General features: G+C 33.4%; 1 protein-coding gene across 1 annotated transcript in view; it reads left to right on the forward strand.

Moving 5' to 3' along the window:
• The window catches only part of LOC145287900 (apicoplast pyruvate carrier 1-like), a 467,232-nt gene that overhangs the window by 414,003 nt on the left and 30,478 nt on the right, over positions 1–22,751 (forward strand). Inside the window, exon 5 of the mRNA XM_080135841.1 lies at positions 19,262–19,400. Coding sequence (XP_079991967.1) covers positions 19,262–19,400 — 139 coding nt within the window. The remainder of the gene's footprint in view (positions 1–19,261; positions 19,401–22,751) is intronic.

Genomic DNA, 22,751 nt, shown 5'->3' on the forward strand with positions numbered 1-22,751 from the left:
TCTTTGTTCATATTGTTTAGCTAGACAGGTTTTATTCAACATATGAATTAAAGTGTTTTCAATTTTTTTTTTTTGTTGAGTATTTATTTGCGGACTGTTATCCTCATGTTGTTGCTTTACCACGTTTCGGCCAACTCATCCTCTGACCTTCTTCAGGTGATTAACTGCGATGGGATAGTAATGTTGAGTCTTGTAACTGTATCTGCAGTTACTGTCCGCAAATAAATAAATAAACAAATAAATAAATAAATAAATGCACAAATTACTTATCTCAAAGGATTCCAATACACAAATTATATATAACACCATTTATGGACCCTACAATTGCAAGGCAGATAAGAACGAAAATCTTGGATTTATAAGACCAAATAATCCAACCTCGATCGCCCTTCAAGGCCTGTGGGGCAGTTGATAGAAACATTGAACATCTACGGTTCCAGGTGAGCATTGTTTGAAGATAGCGACTACAATCCTACCCAAAGCAGGCCCAAGGATGAGTTGGCCAAAATGTGATGAGACAACAATAACTATAGAAGACAGTACTTACTGGGGATTTAGTTATGAGACTCAGCATTCCTATCCTATCATGGTTAATCACCTAAAGAAGGCCAAAGGATGAGTTGGTTGACACATCGTGAAACAACAACAATTATGGAGATGAAAATAACAGCCCACAAATAAATAAATACATTTTAAAATGCACTTGTTGTGTTAGGCTGTATCAGGGTGTTAATCTTGGTCAAAATCGAACTGTTCCTTCTTTATTTTTTTTTTTTTTATTATCAAAATGTTATACTTATCAGAGTAATTCTGATATAAAACCTATCTAAGAACACTGCTAGACATATAAGGTGCATTTGTGTGAAATTAAAAAAAAATAAGCCGGGCGTTTCTGAGTTCATAGAGAACTAATTCATACACAAAAGTGCCTTATATATATATATATATATATATATATATATATATATATATATATATATATATATATATATATATATAAGGCACTTTTGTGTATGAATTAGTTCTCTATGAACTCAGAAACGCCCGGCTTATTTATATATATATATATATATATATATATATATATATATATATATATATATAGTGAATAAATTACAAAAAACTCTATTCCAAATTTCATAATGTTGACCATCTTATAATTTATTCCTTTAATTCAGTTAACATTTACAAATCTTGACAGTATCTATCAATTGTAAAGGATAACTAAATTAAAGGAATAAATTATAAGATGGTCAACATCATGAATTTGGGAATATAGTTTTTTGTCATTTATTCACTATATGGCTCTGTAATTACATTGAGCTTCTTAAATAAGCATTGGTATATGTTATAAGAAAAATATTTCTACAAATATATGTATATATATATATATATATATATATATATATGTGTGTGTATATATATATATATATATATATATATATATATTTGTATTGTTGCTTCGTGATATGACTTTGATTGACTACATACCAAATCAAGTGATTTGTGACGGTTTACAATAGAATAGTTGTTGTGTGACCAATCTATACATGAATGCATTTGTTATTAATATTGTAGATATCCAACAGAGACTTGCGTGCAACATGACTAGGGAACTCATTGAACAGAAAGAAAATTCTGCCTTAGCCAAAAAAATTTCTAACACTGATTTTTTCCCCCTTCATCTTTAATTGTCTGGCTTTGAATAGTGCCAAACTTGGGCCTTTGACAATATCCCCCATTTAAGTAAAATATCTTGTTCCAGTAAACACACACACACACGTCATATATATATATATATATATATATATATATATATATATATATATATATATAGCATTTCATATCAATTAATCTGGCTGTTATCCAGGTTAAATAAATCAGGTCCATAATTAATCTACTTCTGCCTTGCCTGACCAGCTAGAACCAGATACATATGTCTATACAGAATGTTATTAGTGACCTAAAATATCTATTTATATATAAAGTTGTAGTTTTTGTTTGTTTATTATTTGATCATGGACTACTCATCTATAATATAAATCTCATCTGTCTGTTTAAATGTATGTATGTTTGTATGTATGTATGTATGTACGTACATACAAACACACACGGTGTATGTATGTATGTATGTATGTATGTATGTATGCGTGTGTGTGTTGGGGTTGAGAGGGCTCCCGTAAGCCGTGGTGAAGGCAACCTTTCTAGGAGAAGCAAATCTCTAATTTAAAATAAAACCATAAAGCGGGAGACCAGTACCCGCATTAAGCTGCTCTGTAGTTTAACTTGTTGCTGGCTATCTTGCTCTTGCTTTTTGCTGGATCTCAACATTTTGAACCGAGAGAGAGAGACTTAGCTATCGAACAAAGCTAAGACTCTGTAACACCATCTGTGTATAGATATTCCCTCTTGCATTTGTCTATTAAAATGGTCGTGTGGCGATGGAAGTCATTTTTGGGCTCATGAGTGTCTCAGGGAGTGGCACTCGTCTGACAAGACGTTGCAATCATCACATGTATTTATTTATTTTGTATGTATATTGCATGTATGTATGTATGTATGTATGTATGTATGTATGTTTGTATATCTAAAACCTTCGACAGAAGCGACGGATTCTCACGGAATTGGTATCGTTTTGAAGCTCGACTCTTCAGGCAACAAATATCAAAAAAATTGGCTAAACACATTTATCCCTTCTCCCTAAACTTGGCACTTTTCTACAAGGAGGGTTTGCTTAATTTAAACCTTTGTCACTTCTGGTTTTGCAATGGACGCAACAGTAAAGACATCACGTTTTTTTTTAAGTTCTTTTCCTTCTTCACGGGATGGGTTCGAGCCTGCCTACCTACTACCACTTTTTTTTGCTCAACACATACCTCCAAATATACGGACAACGCAGGGCACCAAGGCTTGTCTATGATATAAATCTCATCCATCTGTTTAGATGAATGTATGTATGTCTGCCTAAAACTTTCGACAGAGGCGACGGATTTTCACGAGATTGGTATCGTTTTGGAGCTCGAGCCTTCAGATGACAAATATTGAAAAATTGGCTAAAAACATGAATCCCTTCACCCTAAACAAGGCACTTCCTACAGGGAGGGGTCGCTTTTTTTTTCGCCGATATTTTCAAAAGTCATCCCCTCTTCTCGATTGACAAGTCTTAATTTAAACATCCGATTTGCAATGGGCACGACAGCAAACACATCACGATTTCTTTTCACGTTCTTTTCCTTCTCTGCAGTACGGGTCCGAGCGTGCCTGCCTACTACCACTTTTTTTTTGCTCAACACACACCTCCAAAAATCCGGACAACGTCGGTCACCCAGGCATGTCCATAATATAAATCTCACATGTCTGTTTAAATGTATGTATGTATGTATGTATGTCTATCTAAAACTTTCGACAGAGGCGACGGATTATCACGAGATCAGTATAGTTTTTAATTTTGACCCTTCGAACGACGAATATCGAAAAATTGACTAAAAACATGAATTCCTTCACCCTCAACTGGGCACTTTTCTACGGGGAGGGGTCGCTTTTTTCGCCGATATTTTCGAAAGTCATCTCTTATTTTCGTTTGTCCAGCCTTAATTTAAATCTATGTCACTTTCGGTTTGGCGATGGGCGCAACAGAAAACACGTCTCGTTTGTTTTTTTTTGTGTTCTTTTCCTCATTCACGGTACATGTTCGAGCCCCCTCTGCCTACTACCACTTTTTCTTTGCTCAACACATACCTCCAAACACCCGGGCAACGCCGGGCAACGCCGGGCAACGCCGGGCATCTGGGCTAGTATGGCATATTGGGTGATTTCGTTGCTTGTTTTGTTCTACGACATATCAATGCTTTTCAGGTCATTTAATGCCAAATCTAGTAAGGCTATTTTCGATTGTCTAGCCTTAATTTAAACCTTCGCCACTTCCGGTTTGGCGATGGAGGCAAAGATTTCACGTTTTTTTTTCACGTTCTTCTCCTCCTTCACGGCACGGGTTCGAGCCTGCCTACCTATTACAACATTTTTTTTTGCTCAACACCCCACCACCAAACACACAGATAATATTAATAAACGATGATACCTTAATAAATAAAAAATCAACATGCTAACATTCATACTAACAATAATAACTAATACTTACATAAGAGCATTTAATACAAACGCTTGTGGATAAAAATCCAATATCACCATTCAGTAGCGATGGGCGATACACACTCTGGCTGTGTATTCAGTTTGCGTCTGCTAATCAGTAGTGCCAACTCCACCCCTCCATTGAAGGTCACTCAGACGCAAGAACCTCAACCAAAGTATGTGTTATATATCTGAGGGTATATAGCAAGTGTATATAAACGAGGACCAAAACAACAGAGGTTATATTGGTGTGACAGTATATAGCAAGTCTATTTAATGTGTTCATATTTTTATACATGTCTTTAACGTATGTAACGTGTCTATTGTATGTGCATGTATAACATTATGTGTATATAATATGTGTTTTTGATCGTCTAATTTCTCTATATATCTTAGAGCCCATATATGTATATGTTATTGTCTAGTGTTCATGTATGTTTGTATGCATCAATATAATGCTCACTGCATTGCACATGTGTGTGTGTGTGTGTGTATGTGTGTTAATATATATAATATATATATATAAATAACTTCAACAAGAGTTCAACAAACAGGAGGACTAACATCTTACAATCAGTTCTTCACGGGGCGAATAAAAATCTTTGTCTGGTTGCTCAGACAAAGGAAGGACATACCTTTTTGGTCGCCACCATCAATTCCAGACGTTGTTCCAGATGTGCTCCTGAAATGGAAATCATTTTTCCCCAAAAAGACTTAGACAACCAACGTTTTTTTTCCACATTCAACATTTATTCCTGGTTGCAACTCTTTGATAACGGTTTGCACGCTGTCTCATTTTTTGAATGATTAAATATTACCGTCTTTGCAGATGATTGCTTCCATGGCTGTCGACTTAACTCCCAGACGAGAACTAGTCTGTCTCATTTTCCAACTCGAACTGAGAACCTCTATATGTATCCTCAAATTCCTCCTATTCTAATTACGTCATCACTGCAACGTAGCACACAAGAACCAAATCACCTGCTGTTTGTCATGTTATACATTGGTTATTATTATTGATAGCTAGAATTCCTAACAGTTTGTTTTAACATGAATATACAAAAGAAACATTCCCGATACATATTTTAATTGAGAAAAAACATCTAGACTTCCAGCAATTATAATAATAATTGTCCCTGATAGGCTTCCAACGTTTTCCAGGAACCAACAATACCGCAAAAGTATGTGTTATTTTTTTTTAATTATAGAATGCAGTATGTTATTACCGAGTGAAGTATGTGTTACTTTACTATAGAGTGGAGTATGAGTTAATTCTTTACTATAGAGTTGAATATGTGTTAATTCTTTACTATAGAGTGGAGTACGTGTTAATTCTTTACTATAGAGTGGAGTATATGTTAATTCTTTACTATAGAATAGGGTATGTTAATTCTTTATTATAGAATGTAGTAGGTGTTAATTCTTTATTATAGAATGTAGTATGTGTTAATTCTTTATTATAGAATGTAGTATGTGTTAATTCTTTACTATAGAATGGCGTATGTGTTAATTCTTTATTATAGAATGTAGTATGTGTTAATTCTTTATTACAGAATGTTAATTCTTTATTATAAAATGTAGTATGTGTTAATTCTTTATCATAGAATGTAGTGTGTATTAATTCTTTATTAGAAAACTTAGTAGCGTTAATTCTTTATTATAGAGTGGAGTATGTGTTACTTCTTTATTTTAGAGTGGAGTATGTGTTACTTCTTTATTACAGAAAGTGTAATTAATTTTTTATTATAGAGTGAAGTACGTGCAATTTTATTACAGAGTGAAGTATGTGTTAAGCCTTTATTATAGAATGGAATATCTATGATTTTTCATAGAATAAAATATGTGCTATTAAGTGAAGTATGTGCTACTTTCTCATAATAGAGTGAAGCATGTGTTATTTTATTATGGAGTGGAGTATGTGTTACTTCTTTATTATAGAATGGAGTATGTGTTATTTTTTTATTATAGAATAAAGTATGCATTATCTTATTATGGAGTGAAGCATGTGTTAAATATTTATTATAGAGTGGAGTATGTGCTATTTTATTATAGAGTTAAATATGTGTTAATTTTTTTTTTTATTATAGAGTGTTACATTTTTATATAGCGGAGTATGTGTTAATTCTTTATTGTAGAGGCGATTGTATGTTATTTTATTATAGAGTGAAATATATGTTACCCAATGGCGTAGCAAGGGTGGACGGTCTGCCCTGAGCGCCACGTGCCGGGGGGGGGGCGGTATTTTGAGAGGGTAAAAAGTAAAAAATAACAATAACTGAAAGCTGACAAAAAATCTGAACTTTTATGACGAAAAATTGTAAAATTTCGCAGTCAGAAAAATGTGTCCCTATTTAATGAGCGGCATTCGTCAAGGGCGGCATTCTGAGAGGGTAAAAATAGAAAAAATAAAAAAATAAATAAAATCTAACAAAATATCTAAAATTTTATACCGAAAAGTTTTTAAAAATCGGAATTAGAAAAAGGTGTCGGTATTTTATGAGCGGTACATGCCAGGGGCGGCATTTTGAGAGTATAAAAATAGAAAATAGAAAAAATAAATAAAAATAAATAAAAACTAACAAACATTTTTAATTTTATACCGAAAAGATCGTAAAAATCGGAACTTTTGGAGGTATCGGCATCAGAAAAATGTGTCCCTATTTTACGAGCAGCCCATATCAGGGGGTGCCATTTTGAAAGGGTAAAAATAGAAAATAGAAAAAATAAATAAAAGCTAACTGTTAAGGCTTGCAATAAGACACAAAGAAAACAGAACAACGGAATAGAGTTTAAACAATGTATTACTGGAACAACAACGTAAAAAGGTTACAACTGAAAAAAGTAGTAAACGTCATCGAGCAGGCGAGGGTCGCTCTGGTGTTTAATCCACACCTGGGATCAAAAGGTCTATGGTTTATATAATGGATAGAACAGTCCATTTGGAGGGTGATTCCCCCACAACACTAACAAAATATCTTGAATTTTATACCGAAGAGTTTGTAAAAAGTCGGAACTTTTAGAGGTATCGGAATCGGAAAAATGTTTCCCTATTTTACGAGCGGCACATGTCAGGGGGCGGAAGTTTGAAAGGGTAAACATTGAAAATAGAAAAAAATAAATAAAATAAATAAAAACTAACAAAAATTTGAAATTTTATACCGAAAACGTTATAAAAAATCGGAACTTGGAGGTATTGGCATAAAAAAAATGTGTCCCTTTTTTACAAGCTGCCCATATCAGGGGGCGGTATGTTGAGACGGTAAAAATAGAAAATAGAAAAAAATAAATAAAAATAAATAAAAGCTAACAAATATCTTAAATTTTATACCGAATAGTTTAAAAAAAAATCGAAACTTTTGGAGGTATCGAAATCGGATAAATGCGTCCCTATTTTACGAGCGGCACGTGTCAGGGGCGCCATTTTGAGAGGGTAAAAATAGAAAATAGAAAAATAAATAAATCTTAACAAAAAATCTTAAATTTTATACCGAACAGCTTGTAAACAACGGAATTTTTGGAGGTATCGGGATCAGAAAAATGTGCCCCTATTTTAGGAGCGGCTCCTATCAGGGGGCGCCATTTTGAGAGGGTAAAAATAGAAAATAAAAAAATATATAAAAGCTAACAAAATATCTTAAATTTTATCCCGAAAAGTTTGTGAAAAATCGGAACTTTTGGAGGTATCTTAATCGGAAAAATGTGTCCCTAATTTACGATTCCAAAACCGATTGTTTTAAATTTTTAATTTTATTTTTCATTATTGGTACTTATGATAAATATTTATTGTTTTTAAATTATCACTAACACTAAAATGATAATAACATCAAAATACGGTGTAAATTTATTTTATTTGTAAAACAAAGTTTTTAAAAAGTTGCATAAATTGTCTAGGTAATCTTTCGAAGAATGTAGTCGATTTACATGTTCCAAAAAATGTTGAAAAAATAAGCAAAACATTTTTGTCAAGAAAAATACTTTTAAACCTCACTGATAATTAAATAATACAACGGAAAAATAGCAACAGGAAGTTATGTAATTTGGTATTGTAGAAACATTAGGCAAGTACGGAATAAAAATCGACTGTAAACAGGTTTTATGATCGTCATATCAGGAAATATAATTTTTAAATGGGAACTAAGCGCTACACCACAAATACTATTTAAGTGGCTTTCGATTCGATAGTTTTAATACTTCCGAATTTCTGTCAAGTTTCGAACAATCACAGAGTAATTGATTTTTTTTCAAACTATTAACAAAATGTTATAATCACTGGTATATTTATGAGTAAACCGAAATTTATTATGATGAATTAATTATGGTAATAGGATTTTAAATTTTTTACTTTTTTATTAATATAATATATGTAAAAGATAATACAAGAAAGATCTCCTTAGAACGTGTACCTAACATAGAAAAATCAACTTACTTGCTTTCAAACAAGAGTAAATATTTACAAATATGTATATTTCGGTGAGAGGCACTTGAATCCAATTTAAAACTATATCGTCTTTAAGAATGGTCTTAAATTCTATCTTCAATTGACATTTATTCTGTAGATACTTAATTTTTATACCTTGCCAAAATTAATTCCCCGGTGTCTAATTTTCCTAAATTTAATTAAATTAAAATAAAAATATAAAAAAAATGATTTTTAATGTTTTTGATTCATTTGAGATTTTATATGTTTTTGCTTTAATTTGCTAATGGGTTTTGTCCGGTGTCCTTTTGTCTCCTAGATGTATATATATATATATATATATATATATATATATAGCGTAGGTACATGGGCAACATCGATACCTCCACAATAATTTCAAAAATAAAAGAACGGATAAAAATATTTAAATGTAATCGCCCTACAAAAAGAAGTATGTGATACATAAGGGATACAAAGAGAAGAAACTATTCTCTGGATATTGAGCACTTTTTGTTGCCCGTGCAATGGAAAGACACCCCCTCAAAAAAAAAAATCCAAACAACTTTTGTTTTATAAAAAATAGCAGCAAATAGCTGTGCGGCCGCAAAAAAAAAAAAAAATTAGTTAAGTCGGAAGCTCGAACCTGAAACACGAATGAAGGGAAACATGAATCTGAAAAATAACAATTATAAATATTAACGCGTTCATTTGTTTTTTATTTTTTGTAAGGACACTTTTTTCGTTGTTTTTTTTTTTATTTAAAAGAAATTTTCGATTTGCTTTTTTTCGAGGGTGGGGGAGGCTTTTTCGATTTGCTTTTTTTGAGGTGGGGAGCCTTTTGTTTCTAAAAGTGTGTGCTTCGAATTTAAACTTAAGTTTTAATTCAAAGCAGCCAAAGATTCTGTAGTAAATTTTTACGACATGATCCAGCATCGCTAAACTCCTAAAAATGAAGATCTACTAAAAATGAATTCCAAAAACAATTAAATGAAAATTTTCGTCATTCTATGTTTCTAATGTACCCCTACAAAAAAAATGAATTTGTCATATTCTGGGGTTCGTTTTGTTTATGAAATTGTTAGGTGAAAGTACAGAATGGTCTCATAAAAATTAACTGAATTATAATTATTTCATGTTTCAAATGTAATTCCTGACCCTCCTCAACCCAAAAACGAAAACAAATTGTATTTGTCATGTTTTATCCCACCCCTCAATAACTAAACTTGAAATAATGCTTGAAATGACATGGCTCGTTGAACGCTTGGTGGCCAAAAAGTGGGTGCTCATTTTACATTTAATTTATCTAGAAAAGTGATCCCCTTCTAAAATTTTTATTTTTTTAACTATTCCTCTGTCATATTATTTATAAAGGCTGTTTAAACATTAAATAAGATACCGCTATTTACTAAAATCGATTTTTCTTAACGTAATATACAAATGAGGCGATCTCTTAATTGTATATTTTTCAATAATCATATATATATGTATATATATATATATATATATATATAAATGAAAAAGTAAAGTAAGAAGCCTTTTGTACATATAAATCAAATTGTGAACGAACCAACAGACAGGCTTACGAATTTATATATATATATATATATGTATGTATACATATATGTGTGTGAGTATATATATATATGTGTGTGTGTATGTGTGTGTGTATACTAGTGATCGAATGATTCCAAATTTTTTTCCGATTCCTATTCAATTACCGATTCTGTCTTAAATTCCCGATCCGATACGATTTCCGATTCCGATTCTTTTTAAATTTCTAAATATTAATTAGTGATTCGTTTTTGTTATTTTTTTTTCGAATTACTCTAAAACCTTCTCATTTCTGCATATATTTTCTCAAACAAAAATGCACTTAGTGTATGGGAGGAGGGACATATATTTAATATACTGGGGAGAGATTCTAAATATTTTTCTCGAATGTTTTCCTTTTAATTGATTAAAAATAATAAAGCAAGTAAAGATGCATTTCTCTTTTAAAACAAAGCCGATTCGCATTTGTCATTAGTTCGCAAAATGCTATTTGAATATTTCATAAACAATTGAAAGTAATTAACGATTTTTATGGAAAATAAAACGGTATAGGAACAGTATAGTTAACAAAGTCCCCTCTCCATTTTAAACATGAGTATCTAAATAACATAGTTACTATATATAGAAACCAATTCTTAACTTAAGAACGGATGTGAATGTATTCTTAACTATTCTATACGTTCTTTCTACCAAACAGTGTTCATGTGTTTACCCTAATCACCAATATTTTCCCTGTTATTACTACTGACAATGTCATAGATGTGTAGTAGATTGATTTGTTTTAATGCAAAATAAAAAAGAAACAAAAAACAAGATATAGATAATTATAATAGAAATACTTTTTACTAATAGTGTGAGAATTTTAGACTAACACTCTTGGCTAAAAATGATATTTTCCTTTTGTTTTATTCCACTTTCATTTTGTTTTATGCGATTGCATATTGACACCTTGAAAATCTTGTGGAAAAACACCTAGTCCCGAGCGGTACACAAGAACAACAAAACATTGCGTATTCCATGTATTTTTTACGCGGCTATTTTTTTTTTGTTCTTGTAGCGCTTGAGACTACGTGTTTTTCCAGCTCAATAAACATTTTACATTAAGTAACACTACTAAAAACTTATCCGGCTAGGTAGAAGAGTAACTTATCTTGCCTTTGATAACATTTATTTATTGTATATTTGCTTTTCTTTGTTTGATTTTTGGCACCTTTTCGAATCTCCTTGGATTGTAAAACAAACACAAAACACTTTTAAAACATTGATAATGAAATAGATTATTAAAAAATAATAAAATATATTCTTTAATTCTTTACAATGTTTGTAAAAGTTTAAATAACACTCTACAGCCAACCCGTACTTTATAACATCCATACCGACTCGAGAAGCTCTGATCAAAATTGGAAAGGCGTCTCCTCAGTTTACCCAGTAAAAACACTAAAAAATTATCCAGCTTGGTAGAAAGCAAACAGCTTAAAACATCTGTTTTAAAACAACAGTAAATAAGTAAGAAAAAAAAATAATAATATGGGGAAGGTTAATCTCTTTCTACAACAATATATCCTTCGAGAACGGTCATAAAATGTATTTTCAATCGATATTTATTCAATAAAATGCCAATTTTCCTACTTAGCAAAAATAGACGATTCGTTTGTCGACGAATCTTACGTGGAAGAATCTTCCGGCATTCAAAAACTGCAACGAACGCAAATTGTAGCGAACCGAGATTAGTGAGTACAGCCTAGCACAAAAAACAAACCAACAACCCGACAGTTGATAACAACTAATAATAATATTGTCTTAAGTTTTAATTACTTTGTATTTGTTATGAATATGCTAAAAATGAAATGAATTAACGAAGATAGTTTTTTTTGTTCCAACTAGACTGTAAGTTGTACATAACATTTCAGTAAACAAAAGATGCCGTAAAAATTGAATTTCATCGTTCTTTCTCTGGATAAGAACCAAAACAAAACAATGAAATGAAAAAAACTAAAACATTTTTGTTGTTTTTACCCAAAACGGCTGAAGCAAGAAGCAAACAAAAACAAATGTTACCAAAGGCAAGCTAACTTACTTTTTTTTTTACCTTACTAGATAAGTTTTTTTTGTGTTTTAATTTATTTATTTACAATTTCTTACACTAGTTTTATTCTTAACTAAAAAAAAGACATTCAAATTGCTTTGTTTGATATTCTGGAAGATTACATTACTTTTTAGTTATTTCATTTCATTGTTTTTGTTTTATTTTTCATTTCATTGTTTTGGTTTGGTAATTACGTAGATAAAAGACCATGACATTAAAATTTTACGGTATGTTTTGTTTATTAACATATTATGTGAAACTACAGTCTAGTTGAAACAAAAACATTTCCTGGTTAATTCGTATCATTACTAACATAATCATAACAAGTTAAAACAAGTGTTTAAAAATTAAAACACACATAGTTTTTTATGTTAATTTTTTCTTGCTAGACTATACATTTTACAGTCGACTCGCTAATTTCGTTTCGCTAAAATTTGCGTTTCGTTCCATATTTTACATCCATCCGCGGCCGTCATCTTGCGTACGACTTTAGTCAAGATTGCCTATTCCTTGTATCTTTCTATAAGATTTTCCTAAATAATGAAATACTTTGAAAAGTATTTAATTATTATTTTAATTATGTTTTTGGGGTTTGCTTTACAATACAGAGAGATTCGAAAAAGTGGTAAAAAAAATCAAATATACAACAAATAAATGTTCCCATTGGCTATAAAAGTTATTTTGAAACCTACCTGAATCATTTATTGGGGTTTAAAAGTAGTTTTAAACGCTCTTTATTTCATCTTAAATATTAACTTTTTAAGAGTCGCAAGAATTCAAAAGGCGAAACATGCCCTCCTCTTCGTCTTCGTGAGGTAGGAACGAGAAGCTTCGTTTTTATATTCGTTTTCGCGCACATGTTTGAAAACTGAACCGCTCAAAAATAGAAAATAAAATACTCAACAGAATGGAAAATTGGTCAAAAACATATATAACATTTAAAATAGAAAGAAAATGAAAGACTCTTTTTCCGTAAGTTTCTTGTTTTAGGGGTCGGGTGTAGTGACGGCTCTCTCTCTCTCTCTCTCTCTCTCTCTCTATATATATATATATATATATATATATATATATATATACACTTGTGCCCGATATTATTCATACCCCCCCCTTGAAAATTGAGTTTATTAGGTGTAACTTTGTAAGAATTTATTGTTTACGTCCATATTGATACATATTCTTAATAAACCTCTTCTGATCATTTTCGTCATTTTAAAATCTCGGGATACTTGTAATAAAAGAAATATACAGCTATTTATAAAATCTGCAATGTTCAAAAATAATCATACCCCCTTATTTTTTCAGTATTAATCGAGTTTCTGACTGTTTGTTTCCTGTTTGATTCTTATTTTGAATGCTTTTATACAACCTTTGATTAATTTCATTGCGTTTTTTGCATTTTTTCAGAAATTAAAATGATATCAACTGAAAACCAATAAAAGAATAAAAATTATTAGAATGGGGAAGAAAAAAGAGCTTAGTAATGATCTTAGGACTAAAATTGTGAATTCACATAAGGATGGTTAAGGTTACAAGTCAATTTCCAAGAAATTTGAGGTCCCTACAGCAACAGTACAGAGCATCATCAAAAAATTCCAGAGCCACCACACAACAAACAACTTGATTGGTAGAGGAAGGAAAAGGAAACTGTCTGCTAGAGCCACCCGGAATATTGTAAGAAGTGTTAATGCAAATCCAACTACCACTACTAAGGACATTTTAGAAAATCTGGAGTCTTCTGGCATAAAAATATCAAGGCAAACATTGCAAAGGACTCTGCATGAAAATGGTCTGAAAGGAAGAAGACCAAAAAGGACTCCATTGCACACCGGAAAACACCTTGCAGCACGTCTAAAGTTTGCTAGGACCCATGTGAATTCTTCAGAGTCCGTTTTCTCAAGTATTTTGTGGACTGACGCAACAAAAATTGAATTGTTTGGCCATATGGATGCTTCTTACGTTTGGAGGAAGAAAGGAGAAGCTTACAACCCAAAGAACACCATACCCACGGTGAAACATGGTGGTGGTAGCCTAATGTTTTGGGGCTCCTTTTCGGCTAGTGGTCCAGGTAGTTTGGTCAAGATAGATGGAACCATGAAGAAGGAGCAATATTTGGAGATACTCCAGAAAAACATTAGACAGGATGCGGAGAAGCTCCATTTAGGACCAAACTGGGTCCTTCAACAGGATAATAATCCAAAACATACTGCCAAAATAGTCAAGAAATGGTTTGAGGATAATCAAATTAATGTTTTGGAATGGCCTAGCCAGAGTCCCGACCTGAACCCTATCGAAAACCTCTGGCACATATTGAAAACTGAGGTTAAAAAGCGGAAACCTAGAAATTTGAGGGATTTGGAGAACTACTGCATTGAAGAATGGTCAAAAATCAGTGTTGATGCTTGTAAAAACCTTGTTGATAAATATCCAAAACGGTTACAGGCAGTTATTAAGAATAAAGGGCATGCTATTGACTATAATAAGAGAGGTATGAATAATTTTGAACTAGTGCCATTATTGTTTTTCTTTGTATAATGTTTCAAACTTGCATAATTTATTTATTTGTTGAGTTTAAATTAAATGCTTATGCTTGATTTATTGTTTGAAATCCCTTTAATATTGTCTACCTTCTGGTTTGAGCAATATTCTTATAGAAATCTCAAAGATCCGAGGGGTATGAATAATATCGGGCACAAGTGTATATATATATATATATATATATATATATATATATATAATATATATATATATGATATATATATATATATATATATATATATAATTTTAGGATTAGGTATCTCAGAAAATTGATTTCATGGGGGGGGGAGATATCTCACCTTTTGTGGTACTAGTACGGAACAACGCAAGAAGGTGCTTATGCAGAGAAATGACGTACTATTTTTAAAAATAGAATTAAAAAAATTTTTTCCGAATATTTGCGTGAATTTTCAAAGAAGGTACCGTAATGAAGAGATTGAAGAAGAATGGTGCAGGATTCCGTAAAAAGTGAAAAACAAAAGAAGGGAAAGCAAAAAGAATAAAGGCTGATGAAATTCATGGAAAAGACTTCTATGGTCGAAATGGCCAAAATGAAAGTAAAAAATCATGCTGAAACCGAAGATAAAGTTGATATTACTATCGTTGATACTGTTACTTCGGAAGTCGACATTGACAGTGTTGATACATCAAAAACTGTCAATAATGATGATACGCCTGAAGTTGAAGAATTGGAAAGGCAATCACTAGTTGACGCGAAAACATACACAAACATACATAAACAGATTTTGGTTTATGGCCAGTTGAAATTAATCATAAAATTTGCGCTATGCTTGTTCGGCAGGAATCTGCCGCTGTGCAGCACCTTCATCATGACTTCAAGAACGTAGTTCGACCAGGAACAAAAACAAAAGGCGACTTTAGGAAGCTTACTAAACAATGGTTCTATTGGGAATTGTGCAACGGTGAGAAAATTTTGCGAACATGGATAGTGTATTCTCCTTCCAGAGAAGCCTTATTTTGCTTCTGCTGCAGACTGTTTTCAACTGGACTGTCGAGATTTTCTGCTAATGTGGGTTTTACGAATTGTTGGAAATTAAACCGAAAAGTATATGAACATGAAGCTAGCACATCTCATGCTCTAGCGTTTCTCAACTGGAAGGATCTAGAGATTCGACATTCTGAAGGAAAGGTAGTTGACGAAGTAGAGCAACATCTTATTGAGAAGGAAGCTAAGAAGTGGCGGGAAATTATAGCTAGCTTGCTGGACATCATCAGGTTTCTCGCCAAGCAGAATCTGGCACTATGGGATAACCGGGGAGACATCGATAATAATGAAAGAGATCAAGAAAACAAAGGAGAGTTTTTAGAATTGTAAAATTTATTGGTCAAGTATGACCCTGTGTTCCATGAACATTTGGTGAAAGTTAACCCGGGAAAGAAAATCGCTACTTCTCATCTGTCACCAGAAATTCCAAATGAATTTGTGAGCATTTTGGTAAAGCAGATGAGAAAGAAAATCATCGATCAGATCAAGCAAAGAAAATAGTTTTGCATAATTTTTGATAGCACTCCTGATGTATCTCACAACGACCAGATGAGTTAGGTGTTCTGCTACGTAAAAATTGACAAAAATAAAATGACAGTGGAGGAGTCGTTTCTCCGCTCCATCGAGACAAAAGGTAAAAAGCACGGAGGACATTTCTAAACTGATTTTGAGAGAACTGAAGAACGATGGGATTCCGATTGGTGACTGTATTGGCCAGGCATTTGACAATGCTGCTATTATCGCACGTCGCCGATAGTGTGCAGAAACGAATCTCTGAAATCGATCCAAAAGCTCTATTTGTGCCATGCACTAACCATTCATTAAATCTGGCTTGTATACATGCCGCTTCTGTAGCGGTTCACTATGTTACATTTTTTGGCATATTGGACCGGTTATTCTCGTTTTTTTTTTCTGTATCTACACATCGCTGGGACACCTTGCTTCACTTGACCGGTCTAAGTATCAAGCGGACTGTGGAAACTAGATGGAGTAGTCGAGCAGATGCTGTAAATGTTGTGGTAAAAATGGTTGGAAGTAGTCATTGCCCTGGAACAGCTCACAGAAGAAGGAGAAAATGTCACCACAAGATCAGATGCATCTTTAATTCTCAACTCGGTATTGTCGTTTCCATTTCTTTTATTTCTGAGTCTTTGGAAAACTATTCTCCCAGAAATCAATGATGCTCAAAAGTATCATCAAGAAAAGAGGCTGGATCTGCAACAAAGTTCTGTCAGGCTGACGGCGTTGAAAGATTGCCTTCTTCAGAATAGAGAAAAGATGGTGGACACTGCAATAGACGAGTCAAAAAACACAAAAAACTCTGCTCTGAAATGGGGATACGCATGGAGCATCATATTCGCAAAAAAGAAACGAATGGGTGGTGGACAATTGACTGATGCAACACTGGTGTTTGATACTGAGTTGAGACGGGAAATTCATAGACAGGTTGACTGAAGAAATATCTTGCAGATTTCAACAAGTTCACAATCTTGCAAGTAAATATGCTTTTCTTACACCGTCAAATCTGCTTGATGATAATTATGATTGTCAGCTTGGTGAAGCTGACGAAAATATAGAAAAGGATTAATTCTTTAGCGAAAGAAACAGATTACCGTGCTTTGTGAAAGCTTCAGGAAAAGAAAAAATCAATGGACCTCTTGAACTTTTTAAACTTTATACAGAGATACTACCTTGGGGATTGCGTCCCTAATATTGTAATCTTGCTGCACATATTCCTTACCCGAACTATTAGCGTTGCCATCTGTGGGCGCTCTTTCTCGAAACTGAAATTCATAAAAATCTACCTTCGATCAAAAATGAGCCAGACAAGGCAATCCTTCCATAGAGAGAGAACTTATCGATAGAGTGAATTTTGATAGAGTTATTGATAACTCTGCCGAAAAAAAGCGCGAAAAGTATGTTTGTAAATTTCCAACCGACTTGATTCCTTACAAAAAGTAAATTTACAGCCCCATTTTCAATTCATGAATACATTTATTACAAAATTTTTTAAAACTATTTTAAAAAGGATTAAAACATTATTAATAACAACAAATTTCTTAAATTTCGCGTTTATATCGAGCTATTACACATACGGATTTCAAAAATCACGGATACAAGACGTGTTTTCCTCTTCAGGAGGCGCGACCTCTTTATAATAACATTATGAAAAAAAGAAAAGAAAACTACATTGGAAAATCCTCTCCTTGATACAGCCATGTTTTTTTTGAAAATTCGGAAATAAAAATAAAAATAAAAAGTAAATAAAAATGATTTGATAATTTTTTAACCTTTTCATATTTTCAAATGTTTTCATTTAAGTTTATAAATTCAAATTTAAAATATTCTCATTTAAATTTATAAAAACAATGTCTTCTAAACTGTGTGACTTTCCATTTCTTAAACTTTGCGCTTAAACCGAGCGATTACACACAAGGATTTCAAAAAGTGCCGATACAAGACTTTTTTTTTCTTTTCGTGAAGCTTGACCTCTTAATAATAACATTATGAAGAAAAAGAAAAGAAAACTACTTCGGACTCTCCTCTCTTTGACTCTTTGATACAGCCATGTTATTTGCCGAAAACGCGGACTTTAACAACAAAAAAGTAAATAAAAATGATTTTATCAATTTATAACATTTTCAGGTGTCCATTATTTATTATTTATTTTATTTGCAGCTTTTCATCAGAACCTCTTTCCCCTAGATGGGTTGGGATAAATCTCATTGAAGATTCCTATCTTCGGTTTATAAAACGAATGTTTCACCTTAGTATACAGTCATTCAAGGTAAACAAACTTTGTAGGTACAATTTGAACTCAACCTCAGATCAAAAGGCTCAAACTCAAATCCAACTGTTCTCTTCTCTCTGCACTTTCCACACTGACTCCCAAAATAAAGAAGACGGCTCTTTTATAGAGACCCAACCACATCTCATTTGCATACCCCCTCCCCCCTCTCGTCACATCACGTGATTTTCAGTCCATAAATACCAGGGGGCGGCCATTTTTATTTTCTCTTTTTTTTCTTTCCTAACACGAGCAGCACGATGCATGAGGTAAGGTTCTTTACTTTTAACCACACACTTGAAGAAAATCAGAGAAACATTTTAAAAGACGCACAAGATAAGAACATTAGTCCTAATAATCGAAACAATACGAATTAATTTTATTACCTTGCCTTTTACTGTCGTTAGAAAGAAAGAGTGGCAGAATTGGGACGTGATAGGTATTGCTTAAAATAAAAATAGAAGTAAAATATGCAGTTAGAGAGGATGAAAGTGTTAGACAGAACCTTAGTAAGTGATAGGTCACTTGGTGAGTTAATTGCAAATTATGGATGATTAGAACATTGGATAATTATCAAAAAGGAAACTCAGGAATATTTGAACATACATTTAGTTTTTGCGGGCTCTTTATTCTGCTTATCATTTGGTATATTTAAACAATTGATAGAAGCTTATCCTCACCAGCCATCCCAACATGACATATGTACATATCTGTAAGTAAATAATATTCTATTCTGTTTTCTTTTTACAGTAACAAATACTTTGATCAAGAAGACATCCTCCAGCGTGTGCCTACATTGTTCCTGATAATGGGAGGGACATACATGGTCATGCAGTTCATCGGGTGCATGCTACTCTTTCATCCACCAAGCACAACACCAAGCACCCAGGTGAGTCAATTTCATTCAATCCTTATCAAAATTTTCCATCAGCTTTCACCATGCAAATATGTTTCAATATTATAAAAATAGAGAACTTGAATGCATACAAGACACTATCTTCGTGTGTCTAAGGTCTTTTTGTATAGGGTTTGTCAGGAGAACCTGACATAAGTATACATACTCCTATAAGTAAACGTTGCTAAATATTTAAAATAAGTATTTGCAACCCAAATAATACCTCCCCAGTATGACTATACCACATTGGTTTATATGAGGAATGGTACACCTTCTCCAAGTATGTTTCCTATAGTAATAGCACTAGGCTGAATATTCCACCAGGTGAGAAATTAATCTCACAAACTCAATACTTCTTGGCAGAGGCAAAAATAATTCCACAATTACAAAACCATACCTTTAGACTCAAATTGTATTCAGTTATAACAGCAAAGAAAGGTTATTAGTCCGGGTACAGTCCTTGCAAAACAGTGGGTCAGTTTTGCCTCCCAATTTGGGAGCCAGTAGTCAACCCCTTTTGTTGGAGTGGTAGCGTGGTTTTCCTTCAAAAACGTCCATGATAATTCATGGTGTTCTCGGCCAAAGTTCTGGTGCCTTTAATTAGGCATAAATCGAATCCCTTGGGACCCTAATTGAATTGAGAAAAGTTCAAACATTTAGGTGATATAAACGTATTGAAAATGTTCAAATGATGCCATCCTCTAATTAATCTGCACAATATAAAGGTGTCTCTGCTTGTAGAGATTTCAAATCCTTTTTCACCCAAACATTTAGGTGATTTAAACATGAAGAAATTGTTGCGGCTCCATTCTCGATAAGGTATTCTTCTCGGAGCCGACTTTCGGTGAGTCTCTCACTTGCCGGGTGTTTTCGTAGGCTGAAAACAAAATGGATGTTTTCAAAAAAGGCGCCAAATAATTATCTCGGCCCATACAAATTAACCAATCACAGGCTGCCTACTAGAATTGTGCGTAGGCGGCTTAAAACATGAGATGGCATTGTAACTAGAATTTCTCACAAATGGTCCATCTTCTCCAACTATGTTTCCTATAGTAATAGCACTAGGCTGAATATTCCACCAGATTAGATGAATTCTTAGTCTGGAATCCAGTAAGACCAAGTGATAACAAGAATGGTATACTATAATGCAGTTAAATGGTCAATTCTTCTTGACGTATCAAGTCTTTTATTGCAGACGTCGATGATCATGGCTCTCCAGTCTTTTCTACACTCGGTCTTTCTGATGAGATCTATATTATATATGTTTCCAGTGACATTATTGAGACTGTCAGTGGACTGTGTACGTTGTCTTCCTCTCCTTTTGTTCTAGTGATTTTTCTTAACCTCAAGCTTTTTTCCAAGCCATCTGACTGCATTAAATGGCCAAACAACTTTAACTGTCTGGCGTGGACACTATCGAGTAGTAATCTGCTGTACTTTGCCTTATGCATGACGTTTTCATTTGTCTTCCTTTCTGTCCATGAGATTCATAGAATTCTCCTTAAAAACCCATATGCTGCCAAACAACTCTCAGCCACCTTCGTTACTGTCCAACATTTGCAACTGTAAAGGAGAACTGACCATATGGACGTACATATGGTCAGTTAGTGAGAGGGAAATTAATGTTCTTTGCTTCTTTACTCACTCAATATTTGAGATGTAAAGGAAATTTAATGGAACGCTCGAATATCTACGTATCTCATTTTTTTTTTTTTTTTTACATAGGCATCACCACATTATTAAGGCCAAGAGGCCACTCAAGGATAAGGGTTAAAGAGTGTACAGTAGAAATTGGACAATATAGTAATCATTAGTAATGGAACTTCAGTAAATTTGTTAACTTATATGGAACGGCTCATCAAGAACTTATTTACGTTAGACTTGAAGACTACCATATTGTAGTCAGCCGGAAAGCAGGAAAACGGAAGACAGTTCCACAGGCGTGCAGTTCTCATACTATCTCATACTATCTCATACTCATGCTATCTCATATAGCAATCAAGTTTTAGCACAAGAAGGGTTCCCTTGATTTCTAAGAACTTCAATTAAAGTAAAATGAAATATAAATCTACTCATAACGGAGTGTTACAATCATCTTATATATAAACGGCTATATGTCTGTCAGTCGATCAGTCGGTCTGTCGGTCGGTCTGTCTGTCTACATATTCAACTCTGTTTCCACCAAAACTAAAAGTCGCAAAGCGGTGCTAGGGGCCTCAAATGATCGGATTTTTTATGGGCCGTTCTTTTATGTGTTATTAGCTGGTTAAAAATTTTTAAGGGGTCAAAATTGGTAAAAATTGAAAAAATCGTTAAACATTTTGTACATTCATCGTAGTTTATTTCGATTTTTAATTTTTGATCACTTCATATGCGTGTCAGCTTGGTACAGTGGTAACGTCACCAGCTTTGAATGCTACAGTTTCGGTTTCGATTCTAGCTGATGCAACCTAAATATATTTTTTTTTACTTTTGATATCACAAATATATAGAAAATCTGGACAAATTAAAATGTCATATTTAAGCGTATTTTATGTCCAGGAAAAGTCGCCTCCCTTGCTAGTCTTATATTATACATTTGTACTTCCTTTCTGTTTGTTGTTCGTTCACATATTCATTTTAGGTAATAGCGTGCATAAGAGCATGTGCGTTATGGGGAGGGGTGCAACAGAGCGGTGGTTCTCGGAATCCAAATTTGAGAGCCAACCAATTATATTCAAACTATTTTCCTCTCTAATAATATTCTCAGTGTCAGGACATATGTAGCGTAATCATTAACATGGAGGAATACATCACGTTGTAGACTCCATCGCAAGGAACATAAGAAAGGAAGAGGAAAAAATTCAACTCGTTGTTTCAGGTTTGAACAAAGGACCTTTACTCCTCCTTCTATAGTCATGCATGACTTCTCGTTTCGGCTGTGATGTCACCCACGTCCCTCTAATGTGATCCCTGGTCTGCGCACACGTTCTTTTTTTTATAATCTTTTTCCTTCGTCCTGGGTATGACGTCATCTTGCACATGGATCGGTCATTTTCATATGTGCGTCCGTGCTCTGTTACACATGAACTTGAGTCTTTGGGAAATATTTTTGCAGAGCTAGTAAGTACATTACCCTCGTAAACAGAGGAAGAATAAAAATGAGTTGAACACAAACAAAGCAAAGATGATCAAGGCAGATATTAAATTTATATAGAATTTATTTTCCCGAAATAGAAAATAAATAAAAACTTATCCCGCAGAAAAGGGACGTGTTCATTAAAATCGGGTCTTTCATCAGGGCTAGTATTGGTAGTGGTCGTGCGAGCGAGTGGGGAGCTGGTGTGCCTGCTGATTCCAAGATGC

This window comes from Euprymna scolopes, chromosome 11 (assembly GCF_053919585.1).
Source record: "Euprymna scolopes isolate OS-2025 chromosome 11, ASM5391958v1, whole genome shotgun sequence".
NCBI classification, from domain to species: Eukaryota; Metazoa; Mollusca; class Cephalopoda; order Sepiida; family Sepiolidae; genus Euprymna; species Euprymna scolopes.